At 39.5% G+C, this 22704-nt stretch overlaps 1 protein-coding gene across 1 annotated transcript in view; it reads left to right on the top strand.

Annotated features, from left to right (window-relative positions):
* Positions 1–699: 699 nt before the first annotated feature.
* The window catches only part of LOC105389736, a 68807-nt gene continuing 46802 nt past the window's right edge, over positions 700–22704 (top strand). Inside the window, exon 1 of the mRNA XM_038109762.2 lies at positions 700–905. Within this exon, the coding sequence (XP_037965690.2) occupies positions 866–905 (40 nt within the window). The 5' untranslated portion in view covers positions 700–865. The remainder of the gene's footprint in view (positions 906–22704) is intronic.

Below are 22704 nucleotides of genomic sequence, written 5' to 3'. Positions count from 1 at the left end.
TTGAAAGTACCAGTACAGTAAGTGCTAGCTTTCTATAACTACATAAATATAATTATCCTCAATATGACGTTATTCAAATAAGGTTAGGTATATATTATCCTAACTAATATTATAAATACGAAAGTAACTGTGTCTGTCTGTCTGTCTGTCTGTCTGTCTGTCTGTTACTCTTTCACGCCAAAACTACTGAACGGATTTGAATGAAATTTGGTATACATACGGTTTAGACCCTGGGAAAGAACATAGGCTACTTTTTATCCCGGAATTCCCACGGGAAAACTTTCTAGGGCGAAGCGAAGCGCGCGGGAACAGCTAGTGTACAATAAATGTCACTGATAACTTGCTCAGTCAATACACAACGTACCTAGGTATATTGGTAAATTATCTTGACAGTTTATCATTATCGCATTTATCACACAGGAAACTTATTGTATCCGTATATAATTTTTGTGGTAGGTACATGAACATGAGTACATGCATCATTTGGCAGCACCCCGAGTATTCATTCACTAAGAACTGGATTACATTAATTCAGGAATCCCAATTTCTATTATATTTCAGTCCAAACTTTGTTCAATTACCTATCTTAAAAAATTATACGAAAAATCAATGAAAAATTAAATATCTGTGATTTTTGTGATTGTGCATCAAAAACAAGTGCTAAAAATCTATAAAACAAAAACACCAGTGTAAAAAGGTGATCGTTTACTAGCACCATCTTGTGACATCGTGCGGCGAAGTGCAGTGACATCTAGTGGTAAAACAGTGCGACTGTCAGTGACATCTAGTGGTAAAACAGTGCAACTGTCATTGATGGTCGTGACGTCACGAATGTGGGCAGGCCGCCTCTCCGGCCGGCAGGTCAATGACATCGCCCGCACTTCTTGTGCTGTCTATAGCACTAGGTAAGTGGTTTTTTTAGTAACTATTTTTATTTGTTATTATATACGTTTAGGGTGACTCTTAGCAAACGCTAAAAGTAATTGAATTTGAAATTATATTAAATTTTAAAAATGTTTTGTAACAGGCAGGTCAGGGGACTAAATAGTATAAACGTACCAAACGCTAAAAGTATTTAGTAAATACGTTTAGCGTTTGGTGAAAGTCACCCTTAGGATGACTTGCACCAAACATTTTAATATAATCAAAACTATAATTATTACTGGCTTGCTTTAACGGTAAGTATAGCATTGGAGCAAGCCAGCAATATTTACATTATTATAATATACATATATAAATTATTTAGTTAGAACCGAAACTTGGTGTAAGCTTTTTTACCAACACAAAATCTGTTTTCCTAGAGTTTGACATATTATTCAAGCTAATACAACGCCATCTACTTGTCTCACGTGTAAACGTTTTATTAATAAACTCCTTATTGTTTCTTAGTACATTCGGAAAAGAGTTTTTCAGGCTTTGACTCACGAAGCCCGAACTTTTTGCTGAACAATTGGATGAAAATATATATTATATTTGCACATTCAACGCTAACAAAAGGGGGGTTATTAAAAGGAATGGAAAGCGTGAGTAGCGACGTGCAAAGATGTTCCGAGAATCGCACCCCTAGGCGTGGTTAAAATGGAATATTTAAACGTCAAGTCAGGGGCCATATTATGAATGGTGATTCTATTTAGTCCGATAGAAGCTAAAATGTACATATAACTGTATTGAAAACTTAATTAAAGATACAGAGGGAATAACATAATTTAACAAAATCTGCTTCGTCGTCGTTGTCGGGGTTTTTAACGTTGGTTAAAAGTCAAAGTCAAATATTCATCGTATAAATATAAAATTTTCTGATGAACGTTAATTCTTACAAACTACTCTCTGTTAGGTTATTCATTCCTTCAAACATTGTAATTTTGACAATGTAGGTACAAAAGTTAATAGACTGTATAGGTAAACTTAGCTAATATAATACAGGGTGAGTCTTTCATAGGTGCATATCCGAAAGCATGTTACAGAACTCTTCATTCTGAACAACTTATGTTATAATGACCTTGGGATATAACGGAAAAAAATATGCTTCCCCATAATTCATTTATTTTTTGTTAAATTTACATCGTCAACTTAATAATTAGGTATTATTAATTAATACAAATTAATAATTGTATATTAAACAAATTTACAAATTGATAATAGGGTGTCTTTAAATAATTACATAATATAAAAATATATAACATACAAAAAAAATTGTTTACGTGACACATGTATAATAATAAGCTAGTAGTGAAGCTGATTGAACTTCAGTTTAAGATCGCAATAGCGTCACCTTCGTTTCCATAATACGGCCAAGCCCCTGAACTCTCAACCTTGTGTGTCGTTCTACCCTCAAGATATTCTGGGGTCAATCCTAACTAATATTATAAATGCGAAAGTAACTGTGTCTGTCTGTCTGTCTGTCTGTCTGTCTGTTACTCTTTCACGCCAAAACTACTGAACGGATTTGAATGAAATTTGGTACACATACGGTCTAGACCCTGGGAAAGAACATAGGCTATTTTTTATCCCGGAATTCCCACGGGAAAACTTTTTAAGGCGAAGCGAAGCGCGCGGGAACAGCTAGTGATTCTATAAATGTGCATAATATTGTTACATTCGAGACCTTACTTGTCTCTGTGAAAGAAAATGGTTGCTAAATTTAATTACTGTGCCATTGTGAATGCTTAGTTTTATACTCGGTTCGTTTTTGTGAACAGTCTTTACTTAAGCACCTACTACGTTTTAAAAAAAATAGATGTAAGTAATATAACTTGTCTATAACTTGTATATTTCATTTGGAAAAATCAAATTGGCTGTCATTTTAATTTTTTAACAACGCATTTTTTTTCAAAGCTGTTTTTACACTAAATATTTTAGGAGCCTTTGATTGGCTCTGCTAAGTGGGGAATATTGTGACCATGCTTTACCGCAAATAAATTTAATATCAAAGATAGTTTTAAAATACTACTACTTTCATGTCACTCAATCTTGTGAATACACATAATGGGTGAGGGTCGAAAATCCAATGAAGACACACTTCAAACGAAACCCGACCAAATCTGCATATTAAGGTGTCACCTTCTACCCACACATGTACAGTCAGCAATAGAGATATACGTGGTTATTTGCAAGTAGACCTGATCCTTTCAGGAGGTGATAGAGGAAGGCATTTCCAGTCGATTATACCCTATAATGCATTATCCGAAACTTAACCATTTCTAAGATATTTAAAGATTTTTTGAATTTATGCCAAAAGTTCATGTTTAAAACTGAAAATAAAATCTAGCAAAATTTTAATACTTTTTTGTTTGTTTTGCATAAGTAACATCTTAATAAACTTATTTAAATAATCAAATGTGCATTATTCGACTTAAACTAGACACAATACCTCAAAATAGATAAACATCTTTAAAAAATATTCAAAACCTAAAAACAAATAAGTTAAATTAAAAAAGAATTTCATATATAACAATTTTTTGTGCACTTCAGCTTAAAAACATTGTCAACTTATAAGCTTTCAAATGAGATATTTCAATATCAAATGCAATTTGTTTGTTTAATGCAAAACAAACAAAAAAAAATTGAAATATGGCTACTTTTTTTTTATTTTCTGTTATAAACATGAAATTTTGGCAAATATTCAAAAAATCTTTAAATATTTAATATCTTAGAAATGGTTAAGTTTCGGATAATGCATTATAGGGTATAATCGACTGGAAATACCTTCCTCTATCACCTCCTGAAAGGATCAGGTCTACTTACCAATAACCTTGTATATAGGTACCACCCCAGCGAAAAATTTTGATCCTAAGACTCATGGGTGGATGATAGATGAATGAAATAATATTCTTCTTCTTATAGTGCCTCTCCATCATTGGAGGTTGGCAGTCGGCTCTTGGCAGCGCCCTCTATTCCTGACCCTGTAGCACAGGGCGCTGTTTAGATTTGACAAGAGTTCTCTGTCGCGCTCGCTCTTGAGGCTGCGCTATGTGAGTAAGCGCGATGTCTTTACTCTTGTCATGTCTTAAATACGCCCCATACTAGCCCTTCTGGCTAGTTTAATAATAAATTCATTTATTTCAAGTAACCACGGACTCATAATATAAAACATCAAAATTACATTTACACATTAAAGATTTCTTCCACGGTTTTTACACCGGTCCACTCGTTGATGTTGCAAAGCCACGTCAATTTTCTCCTTCCAGGCCAAATAATATTACTTATATCCATACGCAAACTAAAAATAATCTTTACAATAAGTATTGTTCATGTAACGTATTAACCATCAGTGAATCATAAAATTCAATTGTTTGCACTGGGTGGCCAAAGTAGCTTCTTTGCTGACTGTACATAAATACCTGCAAATATCTGTTTTCCATTCCAAAGGATATAGGATTAAATCCTATTAAACACTATGTCCAATATACGGGCACGTCACCACACGTCAGTGTGAATAACAGAGGGGTTTTATCTACTTTTAAACTACACAGTTTTACTACTTTGGCTGGGTTCTTACTCGTTCATGCCTAATTGGATTGACATACAGGGTGTCCGAAAAACCCTGTTGTTTGTTACCTAACTCTGTTCGGCGCAAGATTTGCTTAAAATGTAAAGCCTTTTCTAAACTAAGTTTGTTGGTTAAGTGACTCTGAGACCGAGTCGCTAGCACAGCTTTCGAACCTCCGTTAACGTTGCGTATCGTCAACTGTCACTGTCAAAATGTAAGGCAAAGTTAGTTCCAAAAGTGACATTTGTTTTGTCCATATGTTAGGTGGAGTTTCACCAAACGCTAAACGTATTTAGTAGCCTGTCATACGTCTGTCAGTTAGTACAAAATGTATTTAAAATTTGATTTAAATACGTTTAGCGTTTGGTAAAAGTGACCCTTCGTGTAGATCGAAAATAGTATCGAATCCTATGCTCGCGGCTCTGTTGATTGCTGTCATGATTATTATTCAGAAATTTTCCTCTGCTAGGCATACTATATTATGCCACAGTAAGCATATATAACACTTGCGTATAATAGCTGTACGCAGTCTATGCCTGTTCGTGATCTCCGCCCAAAGACTCGTCCATCTAGTATGTCTGTAGCGTGGAAACGAAACAAGCGAATACTATGGTAGCTAGTTTGTTACTAGACTATCAATTTAACAGATGACCTTATATATAACATCATAGGTATGCAACCTTCATTTAGGTTGCATGATAATAGACCTACCACACCATCCCAATGAAAACTTTTTCAGTCTCAGTAAATAGTTCGCTTCCGGAAACTACTAAAAGTATACCTTCCTGCATACGTGAATTTCTTACCATACCTATCATTCGTCTCCGTCTGGGAAAATTGAAAGCAAAACCAATATTTCCATGTCAAAGTGCGCACAACTCAATAAAACGTACGGCCATGCACGACCGATCCCCGAAATTACGTTACACCGCAACAAAGACAAAAGGGACTGTCACAGTCTGACAAGGTCCTAACTGATCACGGCGGGAATGCGTGTCAAGAATAAGATTTCCTGATGGATATTTACGTTTCAGTAGGGTTTCTTGAAGTCAAAACCAAGTAAAATTTAAGAAGTAATTAGTGTCAAATCCAATACATTATGAATCCGAAAATAGTTTTCCAAACAAGTTCGCGATAGGGGGCCAGGACGGTGAAGGAAAACATCGTGAGGAAACCTGCATATCTAGATATGTGAACCCACCAACCCGCAGTGGACCAGCGTGGTGGGGAAATGGTCCAAGCTTAGGAAGGCAGTTTAGACCTTGGGGATATGCACAATGGTTCCATTCGATAGAGCCAGGTGCAGGTACTTACACCCCCACAGAGAATAGAATAGAATAGGGGGCATTATTTAAGTAGATTTCATTCATTCCAAATGCCAGATTATTAACTGCATTATATTACGTCTATACGACGAGCTCCAATACAGTTATAATGGAGCTCATATATTTTTTAAGCAAATTTTTTGAAGATTCTATGCCATTTACATATTATTATTACTGATCAATTTAGTTTATTCTTGTTGGCGATTGCAGATCTAAAATTGTTAGATGACAACTGTGTGGATCTATCTAGGTCCAAAACGCTGGGACTTGATCGGAACGATACCTAGTGGACTATTTTTTTGAATATTTTATTTAAGTTACTTCAATGATCAGTTAGGAATGTTAAGTAGAAAAGACCGTGTAAGTACTAGGCGGAAAATATACAAATTACATTTAGAAAAGGAAAATAAATTCGAAATTTATTCCCAAAATACTTAACAGAAGGATTAGTATTGAATAAATAAGGTAATCGAACCTTGACATGACATTATAACTATTTATTTATTATTATTTGATACTTACATGAGTTTCATGACACTGGTGGGGTTTATACCCTGTATATTTTAAAAAGTTATATTTAAAGATTCTTGAATCTAACACTTTGAAAACTGTGCCTAAAAACCTAAGTTTATCAAAATAAATCATATTGTTAATACACTCACTAGCAATGAAAAAGTTCCTGGGACATAATAGCTTCAAATTACTGCTAAACGGAAAATGACACCTCAATTTTACCGAAACGAGTGACCAAAGGGGTCACTATGATTTATGAACAAGTTTTGTCGTACGACTTTTGAAAAATACCTTTCGGTTAAATATTTACCACTTTTGTAACATCCTGCACAAATCCTAACTAATATTATAAATGCGAAAGTAACTGTGTCTGTCTGTCTGTCTGTCTGTCTGTCTGTTACTCTTTCACGCCAAAACTACTGAACGGATTTGAATGAAATTTGGTATACATACGGTCTAGACCCTGGGAAAGAACATGGGCTACTTTTTAACCCGGAATTCCCACGGGAAAACTTTTTAAGGCGAAGCGAAGCGCGCGGGAACAGCTAGTGTGGCAATAAATCTACATGACCTTTAATGTGACCTCTATCAGGAAGTACCCCAGTTCCGATACGATATTTTTATAAAGACGTGGAAGATAATATATTATATATTATACTGATGCGGTACATTATACGAGTAGGTTGTACTCCGGAACTGAAAATCTAAAGAGATTATGCTCCCCTGATATTTTAAGGGTTATATTTTTCGATCAAATAAAACAATATTTTTCGTTTTTCTATGTACTTACATCATTAAAAATACTTCCCCTTCAAGTGGCATTACAAAGTTCGACCCTGTATATTTCATCGTTGACTTGGATCAAACGGTTTTGGCTGGGAGTGTATACTTATCTCTTTTGATGCCAGTGTAACCATGGAAGCTTGAAAACATCTTACAGTCGGGTTGTCCACTTACCTGGCAACTCTCTCAGCACAAGCTTGTTTGTGTTGGCGTCCACCAAATCGCACTAGGCCAGCTTGTTGGACTTGGCCTAAAACCTTCCTTCATTGAAAGGAGACCCGATAGCCAGCAGTGTTGACCTGATGGGTTGTGATGTGTAGTGTGTACCTACCGAATATATTTTTCACCAACTTTTTTCGTAAGTTTTATCCGATCTCCTCGGTTTTCGTATTCTGACTTAACAGTTATATTATTATTTAGGCTTTCACATACAATGCATAAATCATACCGGTGCTTACCCTGCGAGGGGTTATCGTAGTGATCTGTTGACGGAGATTTTAATGTTTTTATTGGCATAACACACAATAAAGGAAGAGTAATGGTAGAAATGGCAAATATACCAATAGTCGCACACATACATATACAGGGTGTTAAGATGAATGCGTTTGAGCGGGAAATGGTATACAGCTGATGATACTGAACACGATAAGACATTAAAAAAAATATTTGCTTTAATCTGACCAACATAAAATCGTTTTATTTAGTAAAATTTAAAAGTTCACTGTCACCCTATTCATGGTACATATCGATTCGGTTTCACAGATCTGATGACCTTGAACTCCAAATACAATTTCAAAGCCAAGGTCAATAAAAAAGTATGCATCCAACACCACACCCGTGGTGCCACATTGTCAGGTACCTACCGAGATGTTTGCTACTCAAAGTACCTACCTACCCAATCCATTGTAGACATTTCATTTTACTCCATATCACTTTATTGATACACAATTATATTTTATGAATACAGAACAGAAGGGCTAGTACGGGGCGCATTTAAGACGTGACAAGAGTTTTGCATCGCACTCACTCACATCGCGCAGCCTCAAGAGCGAGCGCGACGGAGAACTTTTGTCACGTCTTAATAGCGCCCCGCGCTACATGGCCAGGTGCATGTTATGTTTTAACATACGATAGGTCACACGTATTCAAAGCACAGCACAACATAAGACGAAATGAGAAACAAGGGTTGGTAGTCAAAAGATAGAATTGTGGGTACCTTTTCCCTTTTAATTTTGTAAAATAATTGTAAACTAGTAAACAACAATGACTGACTGACAGACTAGATCCACAGACATGTTATTACTCAGACCAACTACAAACGCCGTTACTAAAATCTGGCTAATGACAGCTTGTATTGAAGAAAGCACAGGTAGGTAATTCAAAAAAATCATATGTGATATCTATTTATTTATTTATTTATTTATTTATTTGAAGACCAACAAATGATACACTTGTTACATACATCAAGGCTAAATAAATAAAATACTTAATAAAGTGTTCACTTAATTATAGGTACTTACAGCTATCTTTATAATGAAGAAACATTTTACTAAGTTAATAATAACTAATAATAACATTAGTAAACTTTAAGAATAAACAATGAACAAACAATGAAATCACTGTCTATTGAAGATAGGTGTAGTATAAAAATGATTTGATAAGTACTTGAGTATTTTATAAACTACGACAGTCCATTTGACAGTGATTTAATCTTACCTAATAGTTGTGAGAGAGCCATAATTATTTATTCTTACTTACTTTAGGTACATAGAAGAGATATCAGGTTTTGATTTCGATGTTCTTACTAGGAGTGGGTCGTCATTGCATTTTTCGATGACTAGTCTCGTCTCGTGTTTCCGTGTCGAACAACTGTTTTCAAAGCAGTGTCGTCTGGTACTGGACTTGTTTCATGCAATTAATTTTGGTTAATATTGGTCGGTGAAAATCCAAATGAGCGTATAAGCTCGTTTAGAGCATAAACTGCGTTTTCGATCCTTCTAACGACGTTTAATTACTTCGGTGAATTTGGCCCTTAGTCACCTACCCCTTTCGGCTTATACTATACCATTTTTACAGCACCCTGTATAAGCTACTTTTCGTAAACGCCACATCGGTATCAAAATGGCTGCGTCCAATACACTGACCACTTTAAACACAAGAGACTGCACTTCAAGAGCTCTACGAGATAGATTGGTAATCAGTGTTGAATCTCTGGGAGTAAAGCAATCAATTATTGACAATGGTTATGGTAGTACATAGGAAGATATTTTGTGTGTGCCTGTTGTGGTTGAATTTAGCTCTTATATATATTTAAATAATTACTGTAGGCCTAGTTTCACTATACTCTGTTAGATCACTAACACCCCTGTCACATTATAACAAGGGATTAGTTGTTGATTTTCGAAACATCTGTCAAGAATACTAGATGGAAATTTTATCTTAGATGACCCTTTTACGTGTTAATGATCTAACAGACTATGGTGAGACCTAGCCTAGCCTTAAGTTTGTGACAGGGGTGTCTCGCTCAACAACCGATTCCTGCCCACGTACAGTGCCACAAACTTATCTGTTCCGGTGACAGCTCACGTAAATGTGTAATATTTCTTCATTCTATTAGATTTTAAGTTTGCCAGTAGTGGTAATTCGCTCTTGTAGTTTCAATAAACCCATCTAATCTATATCAATATATAATTCATTAGTAAGTAATGAGATATGGATCAATTTAGTTCGCTCTCACCGGAACAGATAAGTTTGTGGCACTGTAATAGGTCTATTTGTCAAATACAACAACAAAATTATGGTTTTTTGTGGTTACGTGACTTTTTACTATGGAAAAGGCTTTTATTGCATGTTTCCATAAGTTTTAGAACAAAAGTTGTTGTTCAGATCTACCATCTGAGTCACCCTCTTTCGGCTTAGTATACCAGTTTTGTGACACACTGTAGTTTACTTGTATTTATTATTGCTAAGGGGTTAGCATGAATTTTCATCGTGAACGTGAAGTAAAATTACTAGATGAATTTTGTAGGAATACCGACCGCCAGGGGCGCTGTTCACATTTTCATACAAAATTACTCGATGAATTCTAATAGGATCGATAATAGTATACTTCAGCTACGGCAACATTCGAGCAACTCACTTGGTTTCTGATTTACATAACATAAAATATGTATTTTTCATCACCATCCTGAATAGAACTTTAACACAATACGATTCATATTTAATTTCTCACTGAGAACATAAAAATATATCATTTAGTCAGTGATACGAAAAGTTTATTGCCGTACATTTGAGATTCTAAGCAATCCTCCACCGCCTACCCTTTGTAAAATAATAATTAGCTTTCGGAACACAAGGTTCATTTACCACCACGGAAAAACAAACCCAACAATTTGAACATTTTTATTGCACAAGGACGGAATTCCTATTTTGCATCCAGTTCATTAGACCGCAAAGAATATTTTTCTAAAGTTTTAAAAAACTTATTTCTTTTGACTCATGTTTTCACATCGTTGGGTCGGAATTATAATTTTACGAGATGATATTTTTTTCGTTTGTGAACGGAAATTACACACTTTCTTAAATCACTGAACATACTTATTTAATGTATCTGTACAGTGTGTTAAGAAGGATATATAATTATATAGTGTAGTGAGGCAAAACTGACTCAGGGAGTCATTCTGTACTACTTTTGTGGTAACTTTGCACTTGAGTATGATTTGAAGCATATTGAATAGTAATAAGTATGTATATTTATTACTATTCAATTAGCTCGTTCTCTGGTCTTGGATGTGCCCGTAAAATGGCAATAGGCCCGCCCCCTATTACATTGGGACTAACATACACTCTGGCGAAAAGTGGGTGCAGCAATGCACGTCTGCCTACCCCGCAAGGGAGTACATTAGTACAAGGCGTGAGTGCGTGTTTTTTTTTTTTTTTTTTTTTTTTTTTTTTTTTCAATTAGCTTATTAGCTTAGCGGTATGAAATTGGTGGCCCCAACACAAATTGTACACTACTACGGTTGTCTGGCAGAGATCACTTTTAGTGATAAGACCGCCTTTTGTACCCTAATTAAGTTGCAATTTGTTATATAATGATTCTTTGTTGGTGTGCAAATAAAGCGTATTCTATCTATCTATTTATCTACTCCAAAGTTTACCGTATTGAGAAATATGTCCCATTTCACAATCTCTATTAGGTACCTAATATGTTCCGATTCACAATATTTCATAAATTAATTTTTATTCTTAACGTTTCGTACCCTTGTCAGAAGCATACTCAATTAATCTCTAATCTTTAATCTCACGGAATTCTGACAGTTATCAATTTTTGACATGTCAGAGATCACAAACCTTTTTTGGCTGGGTACTTTTTTCAATACGAGTCTGAACATCAGTTGTATCCGGACAAATTTCTATATTATATTTTTAAATATTTAGAATGATGGTCTTTACGTTAGGCGCAAAAGAACCACGAGGACGCTACTTTCTGAGAGAGAGAAAGTCTGACTCTTGTGCTCTGTCAGATGGGGCCGCTTCCTGAGAAGGGCCTGGTTGTGGCTCCATAACGTTTATAAAAATCAACAAACTATCACAACGCGAAAGGTCAACGATAAGAAACCGGCCAAGTGCCAGTTGGACTCGCGCAATGAGGGTTCCGTACAAGTCTACTTACCTGAGATATTTTTTCTTTTAATTTCATCATTATGTACATCTATATGAAATATTAGCATGTTATCTTTAACCGTTTCTGAGAAAAAGGGTGGTGACAGACAGACGGACAACAATAAGGGTTCCTTTTTTCCTTTTCAGGTACGGAACTCTAAAAAAGAATAGTAACAATCGGATCAATCGTTTCCGAGATATTCGTGGACAAACATACATACCAACAAACGTATAAACATACTTATACAATAAAAAAAAATATATTTGTTTATTAGGCTTAATGGATTGTCATGTGTTAATATGGTACAGTTCCAATAATCTTACATAGGTACCTATATACCGAACATATTATGTACTTACCGAATTGAGAATCTTTTATTTGAAATCGATTAAAAAGGTTTGTTATCCCTGAATTTAGTAGCAAGTGATGCCATGCTAAAAAATAAAATAAAGTAATTAAAATTAATTCGATACAATGGTCGTGAGTCGTGATTTTACTTAATATTATAAATGCGAAAGTTTGTGAGTATGTGTGTATGTATGTATGTGTGTACCTTTGTAACAACTGAACCGATTTTAATGAAATTTGGAATGGAGTTAGCTGACACCCTGGATTAACACATAAGCTATTATGTGCTAAAGTAGCCTTTTTATCGCGGAATTCCCACGGAAAAACTAATTAAGTTGAAGCGAAGCTCGTGGCAACATCTAGTATTGAAATATTTGTTATTTTTGTATTACTTACTTCACTTGACCAAGTAAATATTTAGAAATGAAATATTGCCCTTAAATGGATCCAAATTTTACCTTTTTTCGGTGAAGAGCTTTTTTAGTGGTATCACTAATGAAATGTCAGAATTCCGCGGAATTAAAAATTAGGGTATAACTTGGGACTGTAATGTTGGCTGACATTTTTCATGTTAGATTTTTGTAGACACGAAACGTACCCTTATCCGAAGAAAGTAACTCAACGTAAGTACATCTTTAAAGATAAGCGTCCACTTATCGGTATCGTACGTATCGCACCAAACGGATTTTCATAAATGTATGGAGAAATTTTATCAGCAATGCCGATGAAGACGCAGAATTATATTTTATTTTTGGAGTTCGAGTTAAAATAAATAATTTAATCTAGTGATTAAACACACACTCACGCCTTGCACTAGACTAACTTGCGGGGAAGGTTAATGTCTAACGTGACAGTTATTATTATACGATTTTGACGCATAAAAAGTTGCATTCTGTAAAAATCGTATGAAAGTACTGTCAGCTATCGATTTAGTCGAGAGTTATTGAAACTGGCAGTAAGTATTGAGTAGGCAGAGGTACAATTACACAAATATGGCCGGAGATTGAACCCGGACCAATTCCCACACCAATCTTAGTTCTTAATCACTGCGCCATCCGATCATCTCAAAGAGACGTACGCTAAAACATATTTTATCCTAATCCTAACTTCCTAACTTATTATTATCCTAACTAATATTATAAATGCGAAAGTAACTGTGTCTGTCTGTTACTCTTTCACGGAAAAACTACTGAACGGATTTGAATGAAATTTGGTATACATATTATGGTCTAGATCCTGAGAGAGAACATAGGCTATTTTTTATCCCGGAATTCCCACGGGAAAACTTATTAAGGCGAAGCGAAGCTCGCGGGAACACCTATTTATTATAAAAAAAAGTATGCATTTTTTATCTACCAGTAATAGTTACGCAGAACTTGTCTGAGCCGAGGCGAAGTCGAGGAGTATTAAAATAATATAAAGTTTGTCGTTCTTTGAAAGGAGTCCTAATTCACACGCCACTAACCCCTTTCAGCCATTAAACTTGAAAGCTACGCCATTTTGTTTCACTATGATGAGTTCCTGTCGCAAGTTTTTATATAATACTAGCTGTTCCCGCGAGCTTCGCTTTGCCGTAAAATGTTTTCCCGTGGGAATTCAGGGATAAAAAGTAGCCTATGTTTTTTCTTAAGGTCTAGACTAGACCATATCTGTACCAAATTTCGATCAAATCCGTTGAGTAGTTTTGGCGTGAACGAGTAACAGAAAAACAGACAGACACAGTTACTTTCGCATTTATAATATTAGTTAAGATATACAGGCTGTTGCATAAGCGGCATACTAAACCGAAATGGGGTGACACAGGGGATTTTTCTAAACAACTTTTAAAATTCACTGACCCAGTAATATCTGCATATTTGCAGGTTGACTGATAAAAATACTTTAGCCATAAGTCCACCTGCAAGTGCGTTTTTTTTTAATGTACTTATTAAAGAATTGAAAATGAAAAAGTTCAAGTGACATAATTATATTTTATATGAACGGCAAGTAAATAAATAATATTTAATGGTTCATTCTTTGCATAGACTAGAATAGTTCTTTGTTTGTTGGGTGAAGCTTTATATTTTGTTTTCAATACAGCAGAGCTTTACGGGTTCCTAGAATAGATTCATTAATACGCACGATAAAATTTCTATGAAATTCTATGAATAGTTTTTAGAAAAAATAGAGTTTTTTTTTCTACAGCGTAGAATTTCATTAGTAAATCTTTATAATGAAATTCTGTGAAAAAGTAATTATTAAACCTCTCGGCCATAGTGGTTAGTGAAGACTTATAATGTTGTATAGTTTAAGAATAATTGGTATTATTTTATGATGATGATGATTTTAATATACGTATTTTATTGTCATAGGGTCTTAATGCCTGAAATTTAAATACAGTTATACAATACAATATAACTTTATTGAAAAACATACAACATAAACTACATTGCAAAGAAAGAGTATATCTAGTATTGTAAAGAACAATTATCGCTAAAAGCGATCTCTTCCAGGCAACCTTTAAATGATTTATAATAGCTGGAGTTCATTTTCGTCTCAACACTTTCCATGTATAGGAAATATACGCATTCGTGATGTGTATTTTGTGAGCAAATAAAATAACTAATGTCTATTATAGACTATAACAATGTCCAGTTACTGTAACCAGAACTCTCATAAATATTTTCAATCCATATTCCCCTGGCTGTCCCGGTTTAACTCGAGTCTGACTTGCCTAAGCATTGTCCAAAACAACGGTGGGTGTTTTCTATTCCCAGAACGCACCGAGGCTTAGTAGAGAGTACAGGAGTATAGCTTTGTGCTACGGGAATATACCGGTGAAGTGGTTATAGCATGTTATAGTGACCCTAACTGCTATGCCGAAGGTCCCGGGTCCGATTCACGCCTGGAACAGATATTTGTTTAAATACAGATATTTGTGCTGAGGTCTTAGGTGTTAATAATAAAATACAATACTGTTCACGACGAAAATACCTAGGCTAAGAAGATTAGATTAAGTTTAGCTTAGAAATAACATGTACATAATAGTTTCGTAATCATAGTTTGTAAGATGTAAATACTTTGATTTCATTGGTAGGTAAATTAGAGTTAGGTATCTCACTCAGACAGGTATCGCTTGCGTGACTAATTCTGACTATATATATAGGCCCAATTTGTATGAAAATTTGTCATTCAGAAAACAGAAGCGGAACAATAAACAACTAAGAAAACTGAAGAAGACTTTCAAATACAGTCCACCCCTAACATTGGACCTTCGAGGAGCCGGATCAGAAGAAAGAAAATTGGCAGACCTACTGAACAGTGGTCTATCGAAGAGCCGAAAAGGGAATAAAGAAGAACGACCATGCCGGTTACTAGAAGCCACAGTAGCCGGAAGGAAGAGTCCAGTACCGCCGAATCAAGCACGGTCTGCACAAGCAACACCGCGACGACGACTACGACTACGGGAAGCGGTGCGACTGAGACATCCGCCACGACCACGTCGGCAGCGAACGCAAGCGCTACCGGATCAGAGCGCCCTGCGACGCCGCCACCTCAGGAAACCAGCGTGGTCACTGTGGTGCGTCAAGTCACATCGCAGCCAGCTACCTTACGGCCCCGGTCACATCACTCCAAAGCCTCCCGCAAGAGATTCCTCGCGGAATTGGAGGCTAAGGAGCGGTTGGCCGAGGCGCAACAGAAGGAAGCACAAGCCGCCGCCGAACTAGCGAAGGTGAAGCTCATGCGGATACAAGCGGAGGACTCGTCCGACGAGGAAGACGAAGACATCGTCGACAAGAGCGAGCGCATCGAGCAGTGGGTGCAGGAGCAATCCTCTAAGCCCCCGCCCCCTGCTCTCGCTCTCACAGCGGGCCATGCAAGAGGCTCGTCCCCCGTGAGGGGCCAGACACAGGCCCCTCCCACCCCGTGGATACCTACGGAACCACTACGGGTCGTCGATGCGCCGCAGCATGAAGAGCGCGCGCCTCCCGAGCGCCAACAAGAAAAGTCGTCGAGTGAAGACGTCACGCAGCTCGCCGCACTATTCAAGAGTGTGCTGAGCGGTGGCGGCTACAGAGAGCCGCCACGGTACATTCAAGATCTACCTACGTTCAACGGAAACAGCAGCGAGTGGCTACCGTTTCGTGCGGCCTACCATGAAACCGAGAAGTACTTCACGAAGATAGAAAACGTCGCCCGCCTGAGAAAAAGCCTGCGTGGGGCCGCCCTCGACGCCGTCAGCTGTCTACTTATCAGCGATCCGAACCCTGTCGTCATTATACAGGGCTTGGAACGACGGTTCGGGCGGCCAGAAGCACTCATACTCAACGAGCTCGACAAAGTGAAGAAACTACCGAAGCTAGCTGAGAGCCCACGCGACCTGTGCATCTTCGCAAGCAAGCTGGCCAACATCGTAGCTACGATCGAAGCACTGAAGAAACCGCACTTCCTCTACAACCCGGAGATCGAGCGCACTGCAATAGAGAAGCTCACACCGATTCTTCGTGACAAATGGTACGAGTACAACTTCACGCAACATGGAGAAGAAGCGAACTTGAAGAAGCTGTCCACCTACCTGAACCACGAAGCGGACAAGTGCGGCCCATACGCCGCGCTCGAGCAGATCAACAACAGCGCACCTACACCCGTGAGTGCGAGGGAGAAAGCTGCGAAAAAGAAGACGGAACGTACCTACGCCGCCGAGAACACACACAAGGAAGAAGAGGACGGCTGCCCTATGTGCAAACAGGCTCACAAGTTACCTGAATGCACGAAGTTCAACGAGAAGACGACTGACGAGCGCTTGGAAATAGCGAAGCAGAACAAGATGTGCTTCCGCTGCCTACGTAGCACACATCGCCGCTTCACGTGCAAAGCGAAGCCCTGCGGTGTCTCCGGCTGCAACCTGCGCCACCACAAGCTCCTACATCATGAAGCCGCGAAGAAAGAAGAGAAGCACGAAGAAGTCACCGCGTCCACGACAGAGAAGCCGACCGTCGCAGCGAACAAGAGCGAGCGCCGCCGCGCTTACTTAAAAATAGCGCCCGTGGTACTTACTGGCCCTCACTCCAGTATAGAAACCTACGCACTGTTCGACGAGGGAAGCACCATCACGATCATCGACGCAGACGTGGCCAACTCTCTCGGCCTCGACGGACCCACTGATCCGATGTGGGTGCAAGGAGTCAGCGGCAAAGAAGTTCGACACTCGAAGAGCAAGAAAGTCGACTTCACCATACGGGGCAAGCACGCACAAGAAGAGTTCAAGCTTGAAGACGCACGCACAGTCGAGAAGCTCGACTTCATCACTCAGACGGTGAAGAAAGAAGAAGTCGACGACTGCAGCCACCTGAGCGACATCCAAGAAGAACTCGCCTACGAGGGGGCATCGCCGAAGCTGCTCATCGGCCAGGACAACTGGGACTTAATTGTCTCGAGGGAAGTCCGAGACGGCCGCCGCGACCAGCCTGTAGCATCTCGCACACAGCTCGGCTGGGTACTGCACGGCTGCCGCACCACACAGAGCAAACCAATCAACTTCTGCGGACACGTCACAAGCGCTGAAGAATCAATGTAGAAAATGATGAAGCACTACTTCGAGCTGGAGTCCCTGGGCATCGAAGCAAGAAAACCGACGACAGATCCAGAAGAGCAAGCCACGAGAAAACTGGAAGAGGAAAGTCGCCGGCTGCCCGATGGTCGCTTCGAAACTCGGTTGCTATGGAAACAAGAAAATGAGAAAATACCTAACAACCGTCAAGACGCACTGAAACGACTCTGCAGCCTCGAACGCAAGCTCGACCGTGACCCAGAACTCAAGAAGAAGTATGAAGAGCGCATGGAGAATATGCTGAAGTCCGGATACGCCGAGCCCGCCACCACACTCCCGACGCAAGACAGAACGTGGTACCTGCCGCACTTCGCCGTCTGCAACCCCGAGAAGAAGAAGATACGACTGGTGCACGACGCCGCAGCGAAGTCACATGGACGCAGCTTGAACGACATGCTGCTGACCGGCCCCGACCTGCTTCAGTCACTCCCTGGGGTGGTCATGCGGTTCAGGCAGCACCCCTACGCAGTCAGCGCGGACATCAAAGAGATGTTCATGCAGATACGCATCAAGGAGTGCGACCGAGACGCGCTGCGCTTCCTCTGGCGCGGCAACCGGCGGGAGGGTACACCAGACGAGTACCGCATGACGTCCGTCATCTTCGGCGCATCATCATCACCGTGCACAGCACTCTTCATCAAGAACAGAAACGCCAGAGACTTCGCCGACACGCACCCCGAGGCCGTCCGAGCAATCGAGAAGAACCACTACATGGACGACTACCTGCAAAGCTTCACGTCGGTGGAGGAGGCCCAGCACGTCACGAAGACAGTCGACGAGATACATCGACAAGCGGGCTTCGAACTACGCGGATGGGCATCGAACGAGCGACGAGTACTACGCGATCTCGTCACCGACGCCGAGACAGCTACGATCGACATCGGCGGGAGCGAAATAGAGAAGACACTCGGCCTCATGTGGCACGTACACGAAGACAATCTCGGCTTTCGTCTTAACACTCATAAGACGCCGGCTGAGGTGCTACGAGGGGACCGTCCGCCGTCGAAGAGAGAAGCACTCAGCGTGATCATGTCGCTCTACGACCCGCTCGGCTGGATCTCGCCCGTGACTACGCCGGCCAAGAGAATAATGCAAGACTCATGGCGCTACGGGACCGGCTGGGACGACCCTATTCCCGAGGAACTGCAAGGCAGATGGCACAACTGGCTGTCCAACCTACAAGCGCTACGAGAGCTACGAATTCCGAGGTGCTACGACTACGAGCCGACTGCTACGCGAGAACTACACACATTCGTCGATGCAAGTGAAGAGGCATATGTCGCAGCCGCCTACTGGAGAATACAACGAGCAGACGGCAGCGTGAAGATCACACTAGCCATGGCGAAGAGCAGAGTGGCACCTGTAACGTCAGTGAAACACAGAGGCTAATGGTTGACTGATTTATTACTAATGTCACACCGCATACATACATATAGCAACACAGGTAGGTAGGTTAAGATATATATATAGCTACTTATCCTAACATCTTCCCCTCTCAAATGACATGCTTACTAAAAAACACAACTAGATAATACTACATAGTATTCAAAGAATAATGTACATACCTACTAAAGAATTATGTACCTACTAAAGAATTTACCCCCTAAGAAGTTCACAGTTAGAATACTTATATTAACATCCTATAGTAATTACTTACTCGGCAGACACGCATTAACAATTTAACACACTACATCATAACAACGTAAACAAATGAAGTTATTTCTGTTTTAAGTTGGTAGGTACTTAGTTATTATTCTTATTAACTCGTTGAGCCCTATTGAGAGCGCGCAACGCTCGGGCCGACATGTCGGAGGGCAACAGCTGATGCGGCGGCGGTGACGTCACTTGTTTACGGTTACTGCCACCGACCGGGCTATTATGGTCAGCCGCCGCCGTGTCCCCTTCACCCTCTGACGCATCCTCAAATGTAACGTCAGCATCCTTATCAACTTCTACCGAGTCATTGGCAACTACATTAGCATTAGCCCGCGTTAATGAATATCGGTTTCTATTTACTGGAATCAGCTGATCCGAATGTCTCCGCCATTGTACCTCTCGACCTACTGTACGATACAGACATGTATGTAGGTAGATGTATGTACATATAGTACTTATGAGTCAGTCACACGTCGTACGCCCTGACAAACACATGTGTAAACTTACAAGTTGAATAATATACAGTCCATTCAATATTTTATGTGGGTTTCATTACCAGTGCCCCACATTATGGTCCTTCATCGGAATTTATAAATCTATCGTTTGGATCAGGGCGCTGTCGCGAGTGTGGCTCATCTTACATTTCATTGCATTGGCCGTACCAACGCCATTTTTTTTACACCGCCGGTGCATCGGACTCTCGGACTTTTTTGCGGTTGTGCGGAGCACCGGACTCTTACACTGGCTTGCAGGTGCCGTCAGTCGTGGACGGTGTTACAAAGTTGCCAAAGACTTTGTCTGATCTTGCGGAGTGTTTGCTGCAAGTGCACTGCTATAAGTGTTTTCACCGGACTTTGGACTTTACATTACATTACAAGTTGGTTGCTGCTATAAGCAATCGACGCCAGATTGCCCTTGTTGCTTCTGGGAATCATCGGGTCTCGCGGCTATAGTATTTTCTGCGAGTGCACTTCTATAAGTGTGTCACCGAGGTTTGGACTTTACATACAAGTGGATTGCTGCTATAAGCAATCGTTTCCAAATTGCCCTTGTTGCGGCATCTTTACATCGTTTTATGATACAGTTTAAGAGTGAGAGACTATACATTCGAGCTGCATTCATAGTTTTACAAACATTTACATGTGCTAAATTTCATGGTTCACCAATACACGTAGCCATTTCCATCGAATACGGTTGGCCAACATAGCTTCAAGAATTCTACGTCGAGGTTCCTGATTGGTGGAAAACGAGTCAAATTGACCGTTTCCGCTACTGCGAGAGGAGGATAGCTGATCCAATCCGTAGAGGGTTAGAAAGGGACGGCATATCGTCGGGAGCGCTCGTCCCAGGCGGGCCAACTTCGAAAAAAGCAGCGACGCGAGCGCCATCCGCGGTCGGGTGACTGCAACTCGTCGAGTCGGCAATACTCGGAAGCGCTCGTCACAGGCGGGCCAACCTCGAAAAAAGTAGCGACGCGCGCGCCACCCGCGGTCGGGAGACTGCAACTCGTCGCATCGGCAATACTCGGGAACGTTCGTCACAGGCTAGCCAACCTCAGCGGTCAAAAAAGGCGACGCGCGCGCCACCTGCGGGGACCGCGGGCCAAGCTTCGATTGATTCGAATTCGACGTTCGACGCCATTTTATCTCTTTGAAAATTTCTTTGTTGTTTGTGTATTTAGTATTTTTCAAAAATATAATATTAATCTATATTAATATAACTAAATACAAGTGTAAAAAGTTATAGAATCTCCAAAATGGAGGAAGATTTAAAGAAATTGAAGGCTGCCAGGGGGCAAGCCAAATGTAGTATCACGAATATTTGTAATTTCACAAACGTGGTTAAAAACTTAGAAGAATGTACGTATTCTCAGCTATTAGTAAAAAAAGATAGGCTTGTTGAGGTATTTCAGAAGTACTGTGATTATACAATAGATATTTCTGTGTTGGATATTTCAGATAAGGAGGAGTTTTTAGAATATGAGGAGAAGTATTTTTGTGCTTTGTCTGCCTTGACTGAGTACCTCACCATGAAACAAGGTTACTCTGCTTCGTCATCAGGAAATGCTTCCACCAGCTTAACTAACAACAATCACACATTCCAACGCTTGCCACCTATCGATATAAAAAAGTTTAGTGGAAAGGTATGTGAATACTATGATTTTATTAATCTTTTCACCAGTGTAATTGCCAATAACTCAAGCTTATCGTCCTATGACAAGTTTTATTACTTAAAAACATCATTAGAGGGCGAGGCTGCTGATGTAATCAAGCATTTAGGCCTAACTTCTGAAAATTACACAGTAGCATTACAACTTTTGGCTGAGAGATATGATAACAAAATGAAAATAATTAACCACCACATATCTGCTTTATTAGACATAGAATGCCTAACAAAATGTACTGCACCTGCCTTAAGAAACATTGTTGCACAAGCTAAACAGCATCTAGCTGCTTTAAAAACGTTGGAGGTACCAACTGATCAGTGGGATCTCATCATCATTTGTATTTTACAAAGAAAGTTGGACCAACAAACGTTGCGGTATTATTATTTAGAACTTAAAGACGGCTTACATAATTTGCAATCTTTTCTCAAATTTATAGAACAACGAGCTGCTGCGTATGAGACTGTGGCAGATGGCTATAGTTCCAGCTTAAAAAGAGGTCATGCAGTGAGTGGGAGCCGCACCGCAAGTCTGGTAACAACCTCCACCCAAAATAGCAACAACAACAATGACAACTGTAAGTTTTGCAATTCAAAATATCACTTGCTTCACCAGTGTGAGAAGTTTAAGCTATCTAACTACTCAGATAGAATCAACTTTATTGAATCCAATAAGTTGTGTAAATTATGTTTAAGGTTACATAGCCAAAAGTGTAGGTATGCATTTAGGTGTAATATTTGTAAAGAACGGCATAATTCTTTACTGCACCAGGAGAAAAAACCAAAGCAGGTGGCATTGTCTATGAACATGGGTAATAATATTTTATTGCCTACATTAAATGTGGGGTTACATGATAAAAGTGGGAATGTAATTTACACTAAGGCATTATGTGACTCGGGGAGTCAAGTTTCATTAGTGTTACATGATTTAATTAAATCAATTGATTGCAATATTTACAATGAACAGAGTGTCATTACTGGCATTGGTAATGAGACAAATAATATTTCACAAAAGGCTGAATTTACAATTCATTCAACCACAAACCAAGAGGCACTTACATTATCATGCTGTGTAGTGGAGAATATTACGTGCAACATGCCTCAATTTTCAATAGATGCAAAAGAATTAAATATTCCTGATCATGTACAGTTAGGAGATAAAAACTTTTAC

Source organism: Plutella xylostella, chromosome 20, assembly GCF_932276165.1.
Source record: "Plutella xylostella chromosome 20, ilPluXylo3.1, whole genome shotgun sequence".
In the NCBI taxonomy this organism is placed as follows: domain Eukaryota; kingdom Metazoa; phylum Arthropoda; class Insecta; order Lepidoptera; family Plutellidae; genus Plutella; species Plutella xylostella.
Note: the sequence above shows the minus strand (reverse complement) of the source record. Positions and strands in the feature narration are given on the sequence as shown.